Source organism: Anguilla anguilla, chromosome 1 (genome assembly GCF_013347855.1).
Source record: "Anguilla anguilla isolate fAngAng1 chromosome 1, fAngAng1.pri, whole genome shotgun sequence".
NCBI classification, from domain to species: Eukaryota; Metazoa; Chordata; class Actinopteri; order Anguilliformes; family Anguillidae; genus Anguilla; species Anguilla anguilla.
In genome coordinates, this window is record NC_049201.1 from 72,005,347 (window position 1) to 72,018,982 (window position 13,636).

Genomic DNA, 13,636 nt, shown 5'->3' on the forward strand with positions numbered 1-13,636 from the left:
ATTGCTTGGGTTTTGCTTTAAAGGGGAAGTTCACCCAAAAATAAAATAAAGCTATATTTCCTCCTACCTGGAGTGCTATCTATCGATCCAGAAGGTTTTGCTGAGACTTGATGAGCTTTCTAGGTATCCACTGTAGCCTACCCTGATAAAACAGACCTCAGTGGTGCCAATGTTTGTGGCACTCAACGAGCCAAAAATGTACAGCAACATCTTCCTTGGTTATTCACAAACTCATCAAAAACTACCTTCTACCAAAATATCCCAACTGTATATATGCAAAAAGTCTCAACCAAAGTACGGCAGTATTCTGGGGCAGTGTCAACATTGCTCTACAACACTGTTTCAACTGTCACAACAATGTTGACACTACTCCCCAGAATATTTTTTTATTTTTTTATGAATGCTCTTTGGCTTATGCATGCCATACTGTACCAATGTGTCATCGTTGACAATAACATTCTGTTTTCCAAAGCAGCCAATCTCCCCAACAGGCTTTCTAAAGTGTGAGGGTGGCAGTTTCAATAAAAATTAGTCTCTACTGCAAAGGAAACTGAAAACAATAATTGAAAATCGCCTTTAAAGTTGCCTGAAAAGTTCTTGAGTCTTGCAATTTGAAGTACTGCAGGAACTCTGCGTACGGAGGTACTGTGGTTAAGTCAGCTTAGAGTGTGTGTGTGTGAGAGAGACAGAGAGAGAGACAAAGGCAGTAACAGCTAGCAGGTGAGGAAACAATGACACAGATAAGCGGAAGAGATACACCTTAATGCAGAAAAGGAATCGGAAAGAGCAAGCCACTTCTCTGAGGTGTGGACTGCAAGTGTTCAAGATAAGGACTGTTCTTCCACAGTAGCAGTTAAAAGTTTTGTCCTCGACGACACTCTCTTCCAGTCATTGAAGCTCTGCGTTTGCTGTGCATTTCCCAGCGTTATGTGCGGTTGACTTCTTAAGGTGAGGTATCCGTCAGCTTACTGGGTATTTAGTATTTGTCAAAACTGCATTACTTTTGTTGCTTTGGGTGGCACAATGACTGCGTATCATTAGTCACTGTCATCCCTCAGTGGTATCAAATTGATATTGTCATTTAATCTGTAGTTTAAAAAATTTTTAAAAAATTTTTTAGCACACCCTAAAGCAGCTTAACCAGTCTTGATTATCAAAATGGATGACAAAGTGTTTTGTGATCGGTTATAGAATGGAAATGAAGCTCCTGTGCCTGGAAATGTTGATGCTGCTGGCTAGTATGACCTCGGCATTACCCACGGTAACTGTCTCACGTTTGCCTTGCCTAGTCGACATGTTTTGGCTGACCGCATGCGTTGACTCACTCTTTTTTGACTCATCTACGCTCTCGCTCGCTCGGATAGGAAGGGTACTACACGGATTACGGAGGACGACGGTGCCGGTGGTGCCCCCCAGGTACAGCAGTCGCGCGCCCACCCTTTACCGCCGGCTCTTCTTCCCTTCCCGTTCGCGCTTGTTTTTCTAACCGTGACTTCGGTTTTTCTCCCTCTCCGTCTGCGCGTTTCTGCGCTTCTGTGGAAGTTGGAACAGGAAGTCGATGAAGTGCGCCCGTGTCTACTGACGAGAATAAGAGCGCCTAACCTCTTAATTACAACCACATCCTTAATTAACATGCACACTTGACACAGACGCACCTATGAGACTTCCTGTTGTTCCTCCATCTCACACTCTCTGAGTTTGACTTGTGTGTGCTGTACTGCACAATGGCCTGTCCATTCTGATTACATGTGTTACATTAAATTTATAGAATTGGCGAACTGGAGACAGACACAGTTGCTGTAATCTACTGCATTAGAGAAACAGACTCACAATTGCTGTAATCTACTGCATGAGAGAAACAGACACACAGTTGTTGTAATCTACTGCATTAGAGAATCAGACAGACACACAGATATGGTAACGAACAGAGTTAGCGAAACATACAGACTCACAGATACCGTATAATATTGGCTTTTAATACAAAGTTCATATCCTACATTTTGTCAGTGTGTTTATATAATAATATTGCATTGAGTTTCTCTATCTCTTTTTCTCTTTATCTCATTATCTCTGTCTCTCTCAGTGTACATATATTACCATAACTCTGTGTTTGTCTATACAGAGTTAAGGACGCTCAGAATCAGTGTTTATACACTGTATTAACACTGTCTGTGTACATTTGCGTGCCTTTGCTCTCAGACACTGCGGGAATGGGTGTCTCAGTGTGCTTTTCTACATGTTGTCTCTCTCAGGACAGTATCAGGCAGACTGCAACGAGTGCTCCCCCTGCCCCTCTGGGTCCTTCACCTCAAAGTGGAACCGCGAGGACATGTGCCATCCCTGCAACCTGGACTGCAGGAAAGGTAGGCCGCGTTTCGGTCAGTTCGGTCCTGGGCTCTGCCACCCAGCCACGTGTATCCTGGTTTTCGCTCCAGCCTCAATTGCAATCTCAGAATTGTAACAGGCTGTTATTTTTTGTTAATTACTCTTTTCATGTGTTTCATGTCAACATTGGACTTTTATTATTCATGGTATGCATAGCTATTTCTGACCTAATCTTGCTTAAGAGGGTAAATGATTGTTCTAAACATGAAAAGCACCCAATTAAGAAAAATTAACATCTTTCAAAATTCTGAGATTGAAATTATGGAGAGTTATGGTTATTGTTATGGTTAATGGTTAATTATAGAATGAAAGCCAGCTTACACAGGAGGTCCCCAGGACCTAACCAGAGAACCACTGGTCTAGTGTACAGTAACTGTGTCATTTGTAAAAAAAAAAAGAATAACGTCAGTCCTTACATATTTACCTACCGGCTGCCTGTTTATCTGCTCGTTTGTATACCTGTTGATATTTCTCTTGGTACGTCAGGTTCGGTTGTCCATGTGCCCGTCTTTTCTTGCACGTCAGTCTATGGATATATTTCTCGGTGTGTTTTATCTGGAGAGCTGATAGCCATGCTGTGGACAAGCTGTAAAGTGCTTCGGTGGTTTTCTGGTTTGCCATTTCACCGGATGTGGCTCTTCTCTCAGACTTTCATCTGCAGGTCGTCCAGCCGTGCAGCGCTGTTTCAGACGCGGTGTGCAAATGCATCGACGGCTTCGCCTGCAGGGCCTTTGACTCCACAACGGGACAGTGCAGTCAATGCGACGTGGACGTTCTTTCGACTTTGCCACCTGGTAATCACATGTCCCTATGCGTGGGTGTGTGTATTCATGGACGCGCGTGTGTGTGTGTGTGTGTGAGAGAGAGAGAGAGAGAGAGAGAGAGAGAGCTCATGAGTAAATGTGTTTGTTGCGTTTTTCCAGAAGATGGGTAACTCGAAATTTTCTGAAGCCTGTTTAAGCGATATCAGAGTTTCCATGTTTTCATTTTAGACCTGGTACATATATGGCAATGGCAGACAGGAAGTTACATACCCAATTTACAGTGACTGCTACACCTCTCACAGCACAACACAACCAGGGCTGATTCACATTGGCTCTGATTGTCTCAGATTGTATGTTTTGTTGATGGCCTCTTTACTGCACATATACCGTTCAAACATGAACACAGTGTATTGTGGTCATAAATGTATATTCGATTAACATTCAATATTGAATATTTAATATGCAATTTCACACTATTGTTGCAGCACTCACAAAGCACCAGACTGAGACCACCTGTGCACCTGGAAACTGTGACCTTCAAACCCAGTAAGTTCCTATCTCCCTCAGTGTAAAGGTTCTGAAGCTTGGCATTTGTCAAAGATCTAATTTTAACTTTTCTTTAGAAATTTTCTTTAGGATTTTTTTTGGGAGACACTGAGAGTACCATCCAATACAACATGATAATATTGGAGGGGGGGCATTTGATTTTCTCCCACGGTTAGTGGGGCATGCCCCCCCTGTCCTCCCTACCCTGCAATATAAGTCCATAGACACATAGTCATTGAATAAAACATTTTAAAAGATACATTTTAGAATAATACATTATAATGCATGTATAATGTAGACTGTTTTGATTCTTTTGTCCTACTGTGTATTTGTGTGGAGTGACAATGTAGACATTGGCCTTGTAGTGTTCATGGATTCAGATAGCAGGAGAGATGCTTCAGTTATACCAGGTGCCAGTCACTGTAATCACGGATGTGCAAAGAGATTGTTTCAGTACCTCTGCTTTGCTGTGCTTAATGTGGTCTCTCTCTGTGTAGCAGTGTGTCCCCGACAGAAACCGCCCTTCGCGGGCCTGACACAGGTTAGTTATGTCTGTCTTTCCCAGCACTGACATCACACTGTTTTTACGTCAATATGTCTGCACGAACATACTATGTATACACGTACATGGAAATACATTTATGTATGTCTATATGTATGTATGTAGTTTTTTCTGTCTGTCGCTCAACACTTGATTTATGGGTTTGATATATGTGTATTTATATATGTATATTCATATGTCATTCTATCTGAGCAGACATTTTACTAATGTGTGTCTATGACTGACTGACATAAATGCATCCCTCTCCCTCTCCCAGGGGACAGAGCGCTGTGGTGGTGCGTTGGCCTTGTTGTTGTATTCCTGGTGATTCTTCTGTTGACGCCTGCTGTCTTTATGTGGAGACGCAGAGAGGGAACGTGTCTGAAAGAATGTGAGTCCTTCCGAGGTCCTTCGCCCTGTCGCCCCTCCCGTTCTGTCCGGTGCTTGTCTTTAGGCGGCTCTGTCTTCGTACGACGCCTGTAGTGTGTGCGCGTTTTTTTTTTTCTCATCTTGCTCTCGCTTATATTTTTCTTATATAAACTGATTGATTTATTTCTGTTATTTTTCCAGTTTTCAAGTTGTGTTCAGTTGGTGGCCACAAGGTATGTTTTCTTTCCTGTAGTAATTATTGTGTTATATCCTTACAGTATATATCTACTATATAACTAACTATTACTGTTGTCGCTGACGCTTGCAGGGGGAAAATGAGGTTACTGCTGACCAACCCTGTGCGATATCTGGACAGCTTTTTTCCAAAGAAGCACACTGGAATGCAGAATCATTGACCAATCCCAACAGAGAGAACCACGCTGATCAGCCAATCAGCATAGACCAAGCCTCAAAAGTCACTGGCAATTTGGGTACATAATTCTTAATAGTGGTCACCAATAGATCACCTGTGCTTTTTCATTGCTGGCTTATTTTCTGTAATTCCTTTGCGTAATACATTGTTCACACCAACACATTTTCAGTGACCCTCTCATTCTTCATTTACCTCATCAACCTAATGGTTTAGTATTGTCATTCTGATGACAATAACCATAATGATGGTGATGATGATGATGATGATGATGATTATGTTAATGCATATACATTTGTATAAATTATGGAAACACTGAATTTATAAACAGGTTTTTAACAATCAATGCTATATTTTGCAACAATTTCTCTATAACTGTAATACATAATACATAATAAATTTAAATAAAAACAAAATGAAGACATAATCAGAATTGCTGTTGAACAAGTAATAATAATTACACCTTCCTATATGTATTAGTTCATAGCTGCATAATTGAGCAGTCTAAAGCATCTGACAGTTGGAAATTTTATAATGTGCTTGAACATTTATTGTGACTTTGTCCAGTATTTTCTCAACATAAAATGAAAATATTAATGCAAAGATAACCATTTTCATTTTTGGTTGTATAATTTATTTAAAATTACAGATAGTCACATAATGTCATTCCCACTCTTGGTCAAGAAGATAAATGTTTCAAATACATTTTTACAGAAAAAAAATGGCTCAGAGAAACAACAACAAAAGGGAGGACACAGATAAAAGTTTTGAGACTACTGTTCTTTAAGAACGGCGTTTCCATAATTTGTGCCACTAATGTACATTTTGACAGTACTATTGTAGTATAATTGCGCGACCTTCATAATAGTAGGTTTGTTACTGTATTTAATATGATGTGTGTCCTAAGTTGCCCTGGATACGGTAAATCACTATGGTAACAGTTCTGCCCCGTCCTCCAGGTCCATTCCACATATACAGTGCAGGATCAGTGTTCGTCAGTCTGCTGAACCACTTTGCAAACCCAGAGGGAAAGACGGAGGGAGGGAATACAGCACAAAAAGAGGAGACCCCCTCTCCCCCTTCTCCCACTTCTCCTCCCATCCACCTGTCAGAAGAGGAGCGGGACGCAGAGAAAGACTGCATTTTCTTTCCGTTGCAAGAACAAGGGAAAGAGAGTCACTTGTCGAAAGAGGAGGAGGAGATTTGTTGTCAACAGAAGGAGAAATGACAATCAAATTAAAAGTGTATTTATTTCTATTTCTCATAAATCCCCCTAACTTGTAAATATTTCTATAGGTACTGTAGATTGTTTGGTTGTCTTTGAAAATAATGGAACCATCATATCAATTATAATGTATATATTTTGTTTACTCTTATAGTAGACATTTAATTGTTGTTTAATATTCCAATTATATTAATTTTTTAAAAAATATTTGCAACTGTTTTTAACTTAAGTTCACTTGCTGAACTGTGTCTGTGCAAATGTTTTTAGTTTCTTTAAAGCATTGACATGGTTAACTATTTAAATGTATATATTTGAATTAAATGTCAACAACTTAATGTGGGCTATTGCAACCCAAATCAATATATACATGATATTTTGTGTGTGTGCATGTGTATACGCGCGTGTATACACTCAACAGTGTAATTCTTCCTCCTGTCTTTTTCTCTCCTTTTGTTCTTTGCTCCCTTTCTTTCTCCTCCTATCCGATTTCTTGTTTCTGTCATTGTACATTTTGACGCATTGTTTACCCAGAATATATTGCTGTTTGTTCTTTGTAATGTTAAAATGGCTATCAGCCGTCTGTGTCTGTCCATCAAGGATAAAGCATTCCTACACTTCCAGCTTTTCACACACTTCCTGAACAGGCATTTTCCCCTCCTCCTCCGTGCACTGATTCGGTGTGGCTGTCTCTCTGGCAACCCGGCACCCTGATGGACCAATCAAATCAATGTGTCAGATTGGAAACACTCCTTTTTCCTTTGGAAATCTTTTGGTCATACAAATAGTGCTCACACAACATACTGTATGTAGTTACATGCATGCCTCCTCACATACAATATTTACACATGCACTGTGATAGATTTGCAAAGAGCATATGCCTTGGTTTCCAGGCCAATGTTTCTCAATGTTAGATTCGTATTGCTGAGTGGCATTTTTGCAAATGGCTAAAAAAAATTTGAACTGACCCTTTGTTGTTCTCCAGATCCATCGCAATTCATTTTTGTTTCTAGAGATGAGAATGACAAAGATCAGCAGTGTGCAACAACACACTATAAGAACAATGTGAGTGGACCACATGCTGGAAGAAGGCCCTGGGAAAGGAGAGGGGGAGAGAGAGACAAAGAGAAAGACGGAGACAGAGAGAGAAAGTAAATATAGCAGACTACTAAACACAGCAGAATTTCACTTGTGCTAAAAGGGGATTTGAAACTAGAAATACATGTTGTGGCAATTTTTATAATTACTACCGTGGTGGCAAATTTCTGTTCTGCTTTTTGCCAAAGCACTGCATGATTCACTTCGCTATCGTTTAAATTCATAGTCCAAGTTACCTTCCTTAACAGGCTTTACTCCTGGGGCCGTTGATACTTCTGTCAAAATACACAACACACAGGAAAAACCGATCACTATACAGGTTTAAGAATATGCAATTCCCCCTACCCTGTTAAAGATAAACTCAAAAACTGTGAATACAGGTGCACAGAAAATCTTTTTCAGTATTCCACATTTTATTTGGCTTAATAATTTATGTGATCTGAAATAAAAAATAAAAAAAAAGACTGTAACTGTATCCTTGGTGAATGTGTTTTACTGGGGTCCAATACAGGAGTGGACCAGTGTCTGTGTGGACAGCTGTCTATAAAAGATTATTCCAGAATAACTGGTTGGAGGAAAAAAAAACCCTGTAGTATAAATTCAAAAGTCATATGTGGAAAGCTGATGATCTAATGAATGCTCTGTTTTCACCCTGAATGGCATTAAGAATGATTTCAGACAATTACAAGTTTTCACCATTTTTGTCATTGACCGTGGTTCCAAATGTCATGTGCCATCACTGCAACCACTGTTTCATGATGGAAGCAGGTCACTGATAACACCCAAATTAAAATTATAATTGAAATATTGTAGTACCATACCAATTCTTTTAATTGCTTTGTTGCATACACAACTCAAACTGTGAGCTCACTACTACATTTTCCCATTTGCATTTTCATTTGGCCTTCAACTGGAATGTCACTCCATATTCTGCCTCTGATAAATGCTCGAATCGACCACTCCACCACTAATAAGATCTGTACCTTCTCTGCGCTGGTTGTCCGGTGCCGCTCCTGTTTCAATGAATTATGTGCAGCTTATCTTGAATATTTTACATATAAATTGTACACTTCAACACCATCATATTGCAAAGGCTTGATGAGCTCAAATTGCCCCATAATACATAGAAAATATAGTAAAGGTCAAATAGCTGTTAGCTGCTTGATGGATGGTGAAGAGTGATTCAAAACAAGACAAGCAGAGATTGACTTATCTCTGTTTTACTTGAATGACTCATTTCCTTTTTTCTCCAGCAATCCAGATAACCGAAAATCAATAAGTGTAAGGTGTAACTGGAGAACGCATTTTGGCAACACAGTACCTTACCTTTGGTAGTTGTTGTATCTTTGCCTGCATCAGGAGTAGTTATTTTTTCACAATCTAGGCATGGCTCACTTTTACACTGGTACCCACGTTCACAACCACACACCGCGTTGTGAGTGGTCGTGCAGTTTATCCTGTACTCCAAACCTGAAAAAAAAAAAAAAAGAATTATCAGGTTATGCTTTGTGTGTAATTGTACATTTAGGTGACACTGTAAAAAAAAAAGGGCATGCATAGAAAGAAGGAACTCACTGGCAGAAAAAGAAACTGACAATATGCTGAAAAAGCAGAAATATTTAACTGTTTCTTTGTGACTCACGCAGAACCATGTCATGAAAACGTCTATTGAAATTGACCTTCTCTGCATTTTAGAAATAATGCTTGCCTTGCCGTGTTAAATGACAGATATAATATTTCTCTCCACTTCTATCAAAAACTGTACATTTGGTTTGTCATTTTCTATGGTTTCCTCCGTTTTTTTTTTTTTCGTCAGCTGACATTTACATAGTGTTTTTTTCTTCTCTGGAGATTGTGCTCATCGGTAATAATAAAGTGATCAAAACATGACATTTCAAAGTTCTGGGAGGTGCTGACGCACACCTGTGCCCCTTTAAAGTATTTTCCGATCATCATACTTCCCACGCTCATTTCTCAAACAGTCACCCCTCTATATTAATGTGCTGGTGGTGTTCAGTCAGAGTTACTGTAGGCCCCCCCAAGCTCCTCCCTCTCCCCTCTCTTTCTCTCTCTTTCTGAGTGTAGCCCCCCCTGACACAGCATAGGGGGAGTCCCCTTTTCACAAAAGCGTTTTTTCTTTAAACTCAACCTTCGGCACAAGTTTACAAAGATTTTAAGTTGTACCGCGTGTAATGAGCTGCTCATGCACATGGATAAATATACTGTCAAAGTATTGTAGGTTCACACATACAAGAAAGAAGGATTTGAAACTATGCCCTGCAATATTAAAACACCTACAGTTCTGGAGCTAAGCAAATCAAGTTTATTGTGCTGATTCTGTCTTCTAAGAGCCAAGTCTCATGAAGCAAATGAAGAGATCTGCTACTAAGAGATACCTTGATAACTGACGTAGATGTAACGTTATATGACGGACTGGCAACAAATAGCACATTCATTGTGCTGTGCTGGGAACTGAAGATGGCTATCCATACACACACACACACACACGCCTACACACACACACACACACACACAATAATTTATTGCTATACTTGTGAGGACTATACTTTCCATCGACTACATTCATTCCATAACCTCTAACCCTAACCCCAACCAGTACATGCCTAACCTTAACCCTAACCTTCACCTAACTGTAACCCTAACCCTAACCCTAAGTCCTAACCCTAAAACAGCCTATTGAACCAGCAAAAGGTCCCCACCTTGCATAATTTTCCTCATCTTTCTATCCTTGTGGGGACATTTGGTTCTCACAAAGATAGTAATACGTGTCCACACACACACACACACACACACACACATGCACGAGCGCTTATACTTACGGATCATGCTGCAGTCACTGCATCTGTGGCAGGTCCGTGCCTCATCGTAGCGGTCGGAGTAGTAGCCACCTTTGCACGGTACACACTTGGTGGGGCTGGTGGGGGTGCAGACTTTGTCCAAGCGTTCCCCTGTAGACAGGTCACAGAACAATGCTCAGCATACTCTTATTAATGACAGCCAGGCTAACACCGCTGTCACGACCGTCACTGTAGGTGCAGGTAGCTGTATATATACTACTGGCATCAGCAATAATTATAAAAATGCTCTTGGAAATGAAAGTGTATCTGAACATCCTTACGTTTCTGACTGTAGTGATGCGAACTGGGGACAGCAGCCTTTTATGAGGACCATGCTATGAGTGTTAAACGTGTGATAATTACCTGGTTTACACTTGCTGCAGCACTTTCCTTCGGGTGAGACGTACTCTGTCTTACTGTCACAACGTAATGAGTGATAGAGTGAGAAGAGAGGAGAGAGAAAGAGAGTCAGGAAGACTCCTGTCATGGACCTCATCTGCCGGTAACAGAGCGATAGAGAGACAGAGAACAAAAGAGAGAGAAAGAGTGTGTGTGAGAGAGAGGGAATTACTGTAATGAAGCACAACACTGAAATTACATTAATCACAAAACGAAATATTCAATACAGCCATGCAGACTGAGATGGGACCGTTCAGTACAGAAATGCAGCAAGTCTTTCACAAAACAATTTTTCCTTCACAGCATTTCAATTGCCCTGACAAGAGTCAGCTGGCATATTTGAAGGCACTTTTAAGAAATGGCTATTTATTTGCCTGGATGGTGAAACACAGAAAATGAGACACCAGACATCTACACGGCCATCGCTGCTGCTATGTACTTCAGTGGAACACAGAGAGACATAAATCTGCCACTTACCGTCAATAGTCGAGTGATTCAATGTGACAGGCAGAAAGAAAGTGATCAGTGGTGCATGTCAGCTCCAAATGATTCTATAAAAAGTGTGTCTCAGATTATATGTCACATCAAAAGATGAATGACTCATTTAAGACGGTTAACTGAAAGACCCCCTAAGCCTTGAGCGAATATCTCGCTACATATCAAATGCGTGTCTGTCCTCCCCCTCTTTTTTTTTCCACTGTTCATCTCTCAGTCGTTAAGGGTCTCAACCGTACAAACATCTTAAAATGTTTCCACAGTATATAAATAGGCGCAAATTCTATCTTAGAGCATTAAAGACATTGTAATTAATATGATAGTGTGGGTTGTATCTTGTATGGTTCACTTAACCTGTGTCACTCTGAACATAGCCTGTCTTTTGCTTGTTCCTGTAGGAACAGTATAATATATGCATTTTTATCTACCTGTTTTTGAGGCAGATTAGACTATCACAGATGGCTTCACAGAAGACTAAAACTGTTCTGACTGGGTTCTAAACCACCTAAATAGCCTTACCACCAGTTAAGTGGGACACTGTTTTTAAAACTGAGGAATCATCAACTTAGTTTGTTCACTCCTCAACTGACAAACTGCTGATAATTTTCCAGTTGGTGCACATTTGGTTAGTTCACAATAAGCCTAATCCTTTCTGAGCACTCTGTGAAAGCGAGTGGCCAGAGATGCAACTCTCTAGTCACGTTTGTTTCATATGTTTGTGGTGAACATCTTCTTACTCCACATCACACGCGTTCTCGCCACAGTGAGAGAGAGAAGACCCCCATACTGAGTCATTGTCTCTTTTCTCATCAGACTTACAAACAATTCAGGGTAAAATTACCACGCGCTTAAATTACTGTAAACAGTGATCATTACTTGTGAATATATTATTCAGTCATATTTAGCCACATTAAAAAGTGAGCTTGATGACACTTTATATGTGAGGATTAGGGAAGACAGGCTTTGGTTTTGGGACTAGAGTATTTAAAAACTTGGGAATTCAGAAATATGGAGATCAAATATTTTTAAAAGACCACATTGCACTTTTTGCTAAGAATGTGAGGTGCCCTTGTGTCCTGAAAATGTTCCTAACATGGTTCATCCAATCCGGCTGCCTAATCATCCAGAAGAATATTTGGCTAAATAATTCCTCTTTATAAACGATGTGTAATGAATGTTTTCGACTACATACTGGTGGTTGTTGAGATGAGTCCCCCCTGCTATAAAATGCTGAGCCATGTCATTACATCAAATTACGTTACATTACAGCATTCTACCAAGCGTATATAAGGGTTTGAATTTATTGTAGGGAAGAAAACCTGTTATCTGTCTTCATCCACTTCAGAATCTGTAACGATTTTTGAATATACACATGCTGACTGGGATGTGCTTGCAGACAATTTATACATACATATGTACAGTTGCACAGAAAAAGTTTGTAAATCCTGGGAATTACCTGGATTTCTGCATTAATTACTATTTAAATGTGATCAGATCTTCATCTGAATCACAATAATAGACTACTACAATCTGCTTAAACTAATAACAAATAAGTAACTGTACTTCTTGTCAATATTCATCATATTCAATATGCATCATTTAAACATTCACAGTCGAGGTAGACAAACGTATGTGAACCTCTAGGCAAGTGACTTCTCCTAAAGCTAACTGGAGTCAGGTGTTCCAATCAATGAACATTCCACAATGCTTCTGGCACTATTTCCTATGGATGGATGAGACAAAAGTTGAACTTTTTGGCAGAAATGCACAACGCTATGTTTGGAGAGAAAAAGCTCTGCTCACCAACATCAAAACCACATCCCAACTGTGAAGGTGGTGGAGGTGGAGCATTATGGTTTTGGGCTGCTTTGCTGCATCAGGGCCTGAACAGCTTTTAATCACTGAGGGAACAAAGAATTCAAAATTGTATCAAGACATTTTTACAGGAGAATGTCAGGGCAGTCGTTCGCCACCTGAAGCTTAATAGAAGTTGAAAGACGCCACCAGACAATGACCCAAAACTATTGAGTCTGTTCTCCGCACATCCATCACTGTCTGGTTTGGATCGGCCACTAAACAGGGCAGGAACAGACTACAACGGACAGTTAGGTCTGCAGAAAAGATTATCGGTACTGACCTGGATTTGTATACCTCCAGAGTCAGGAAACGGGCAGGGAAAATCACTGCAGACCCCTCACACCCTGGACATAACCTGTTCCGACTTCTCCCGTCTGGTAGATGCTATGGAACACTGTACACCAAAACCACCAGACACAGGAAGAGTTCCTCCCCCTCGCCGTCACACTTATGAACAGTTAACTCACTGTGGCACTGTGCAATAACCCTGGAACACTATTTAATATTTATCTCTTCACTCCTTGCACTCTTCACTTCTTTGCGCTATTTGTATCCTATTTACAGCACTATTTGTATCCTGTACTATTTATATCCCGTATATAGTCATTCCTTGTGTATGTCTCTGAAGATTGTCGATGTTGTTGTGTTGTTACTCTTTTTTTCTTTGTGTAA

The 13,636-nt window shown here is 40.3% G+C and overlaps 2 protein-coding genes across 6 annotated transcripts; one reads left to right on the top strand and one right to left on the bottom strand.

Annotated features, from left to right (window-relative positions):
* The first annotated feature begins 466 nt into the window (after window positions 1–466).
* On the top strand, window positions 467–7,830 carry si:dkey-260g12.1 (tumor necrosis factor receptor superfamily member 5). 2 transcript variants are annotated; one of them, XM_035403879.1, is made up of 11 exons: window positions 467–948; window positions 1,192–1,261; window positions 1,365–1,416; window positions 2,253–2,363; window positions 3,033–3,179; window positions 3,635–3,695; window positions 4,196–4,236; window positions 4,514–4,627; window positions 4,807–4,838; window positions 4,934–5,096; window positions 5,995–7,830. In XM_035403879.1, exons 2-11 carry the CDS (start codon window positions 1,193–1,195, stop codon window positions 6,261–6,263), a joined length of 1,059 nt encoding a protein of 352 aa, XP_035259770.1. In that variant the 5' UTR covers window positions 467–948; window position 1,192; the 3' UTR covers window positions 6,264–7,830. The 2 variants fall into 2 exon arrangements, with proteins under 2 accessions (XP_035259770.1, XP_035259689.1); XM_035403798.1 differs by having other exon boundaries at window positions 469–948; window positions 4,193–4,236.
* On the bottom strand, window positions 6,467–13,636 carry cd27 (CD27 molecule). Of its 4 annotated transcripts, none has more exons than XR_004763945.1 (8): window positions 13,245–13,636; window positions 11,090–13,008; window positions 10,577–10,709; window positions 10,196–10,324; window positions 8,682–8,825; window positions 7,592–7,630; window positions 7,226–7,351; window positions 6,467–6,967 (listed from the first exon to the last, which is right to left on the bottom strand). XR_004763945.1 is itself a non-coding variant. In XM_035404171.1 (8 exons), exons 2-8 carry the CDS (start codon window positions 12,956–12,958, stop codon window positions 6,870–6,872), a joined length of 717 nt encoding a protein of 238 aa, XP_035260062.1. In that variant the 5' UTR covers window positions 12,959–13,008; window positions 13,245–13,605; the 3' UTR covers window positions 6,467–6,869. The 4 variants fall into 4 exon arrangements, 3 of the variants coding, with proteins under 3 accessions (XP_035260062.1, XP_035259903.1, XP_035259986.1); XM_035404171.1 differs by having other exon boundaries at window positions 12,911–13,008; window positions 13,245–13,605; XM_035404012.1 differs by having other exon boundaries at window positions 7,226–7,266; window positions 12,911–13,008; window positions 13,245–13,594.

Excerpts from the sequence above, each read along its gene's own strand:
- si:dkey-260g12.1 (XM_035403798.1), top strand. The coding sequence starts at position 1,193 with ATGGAAATGAAGCTCCTGTGCCTGGAAATGTTGATGCTGCTGGCTAGT. Across the intron at positions 1,262-1,364 it reads TGACCTCGGCATTACCCACG|GAAGGGTACTACACGGATTA; the intron begins GTAACTGTCTCA and ends TCGCTCGGATAG. Across the intron at positions 4,237-4,513 it reads CCTTCGCGGGCCTGACACAG|GGGACAGAGCGCTGTGGTGG; the intron begins GTTAGTTATGTC and ends TCCCTCTCCCAG.
- cd27 (XM_035404012.1), bottom strand. The coding sequence starts at position 12,958 with ATGCTCCACCTCCACCACCTTCACAGTTGGGATGTGGTTTTGATGTTG. Across the intron at positions 10,325-10,576 it reads CTGCAGCAAGTGTAAACCAG|GGGAACGCTTGGACAAAGTC; the intron begins GTAATTATCACA and ends ACCTGTCTACAG. Across the intron at positions 8,826-10,195 it reads CAGTGACTGCAGCATGATCC|GTTTGGAGTACAGGATAAAC; the intron begins GTAAGTATAAGC and ends TTTTTTTTTCAG.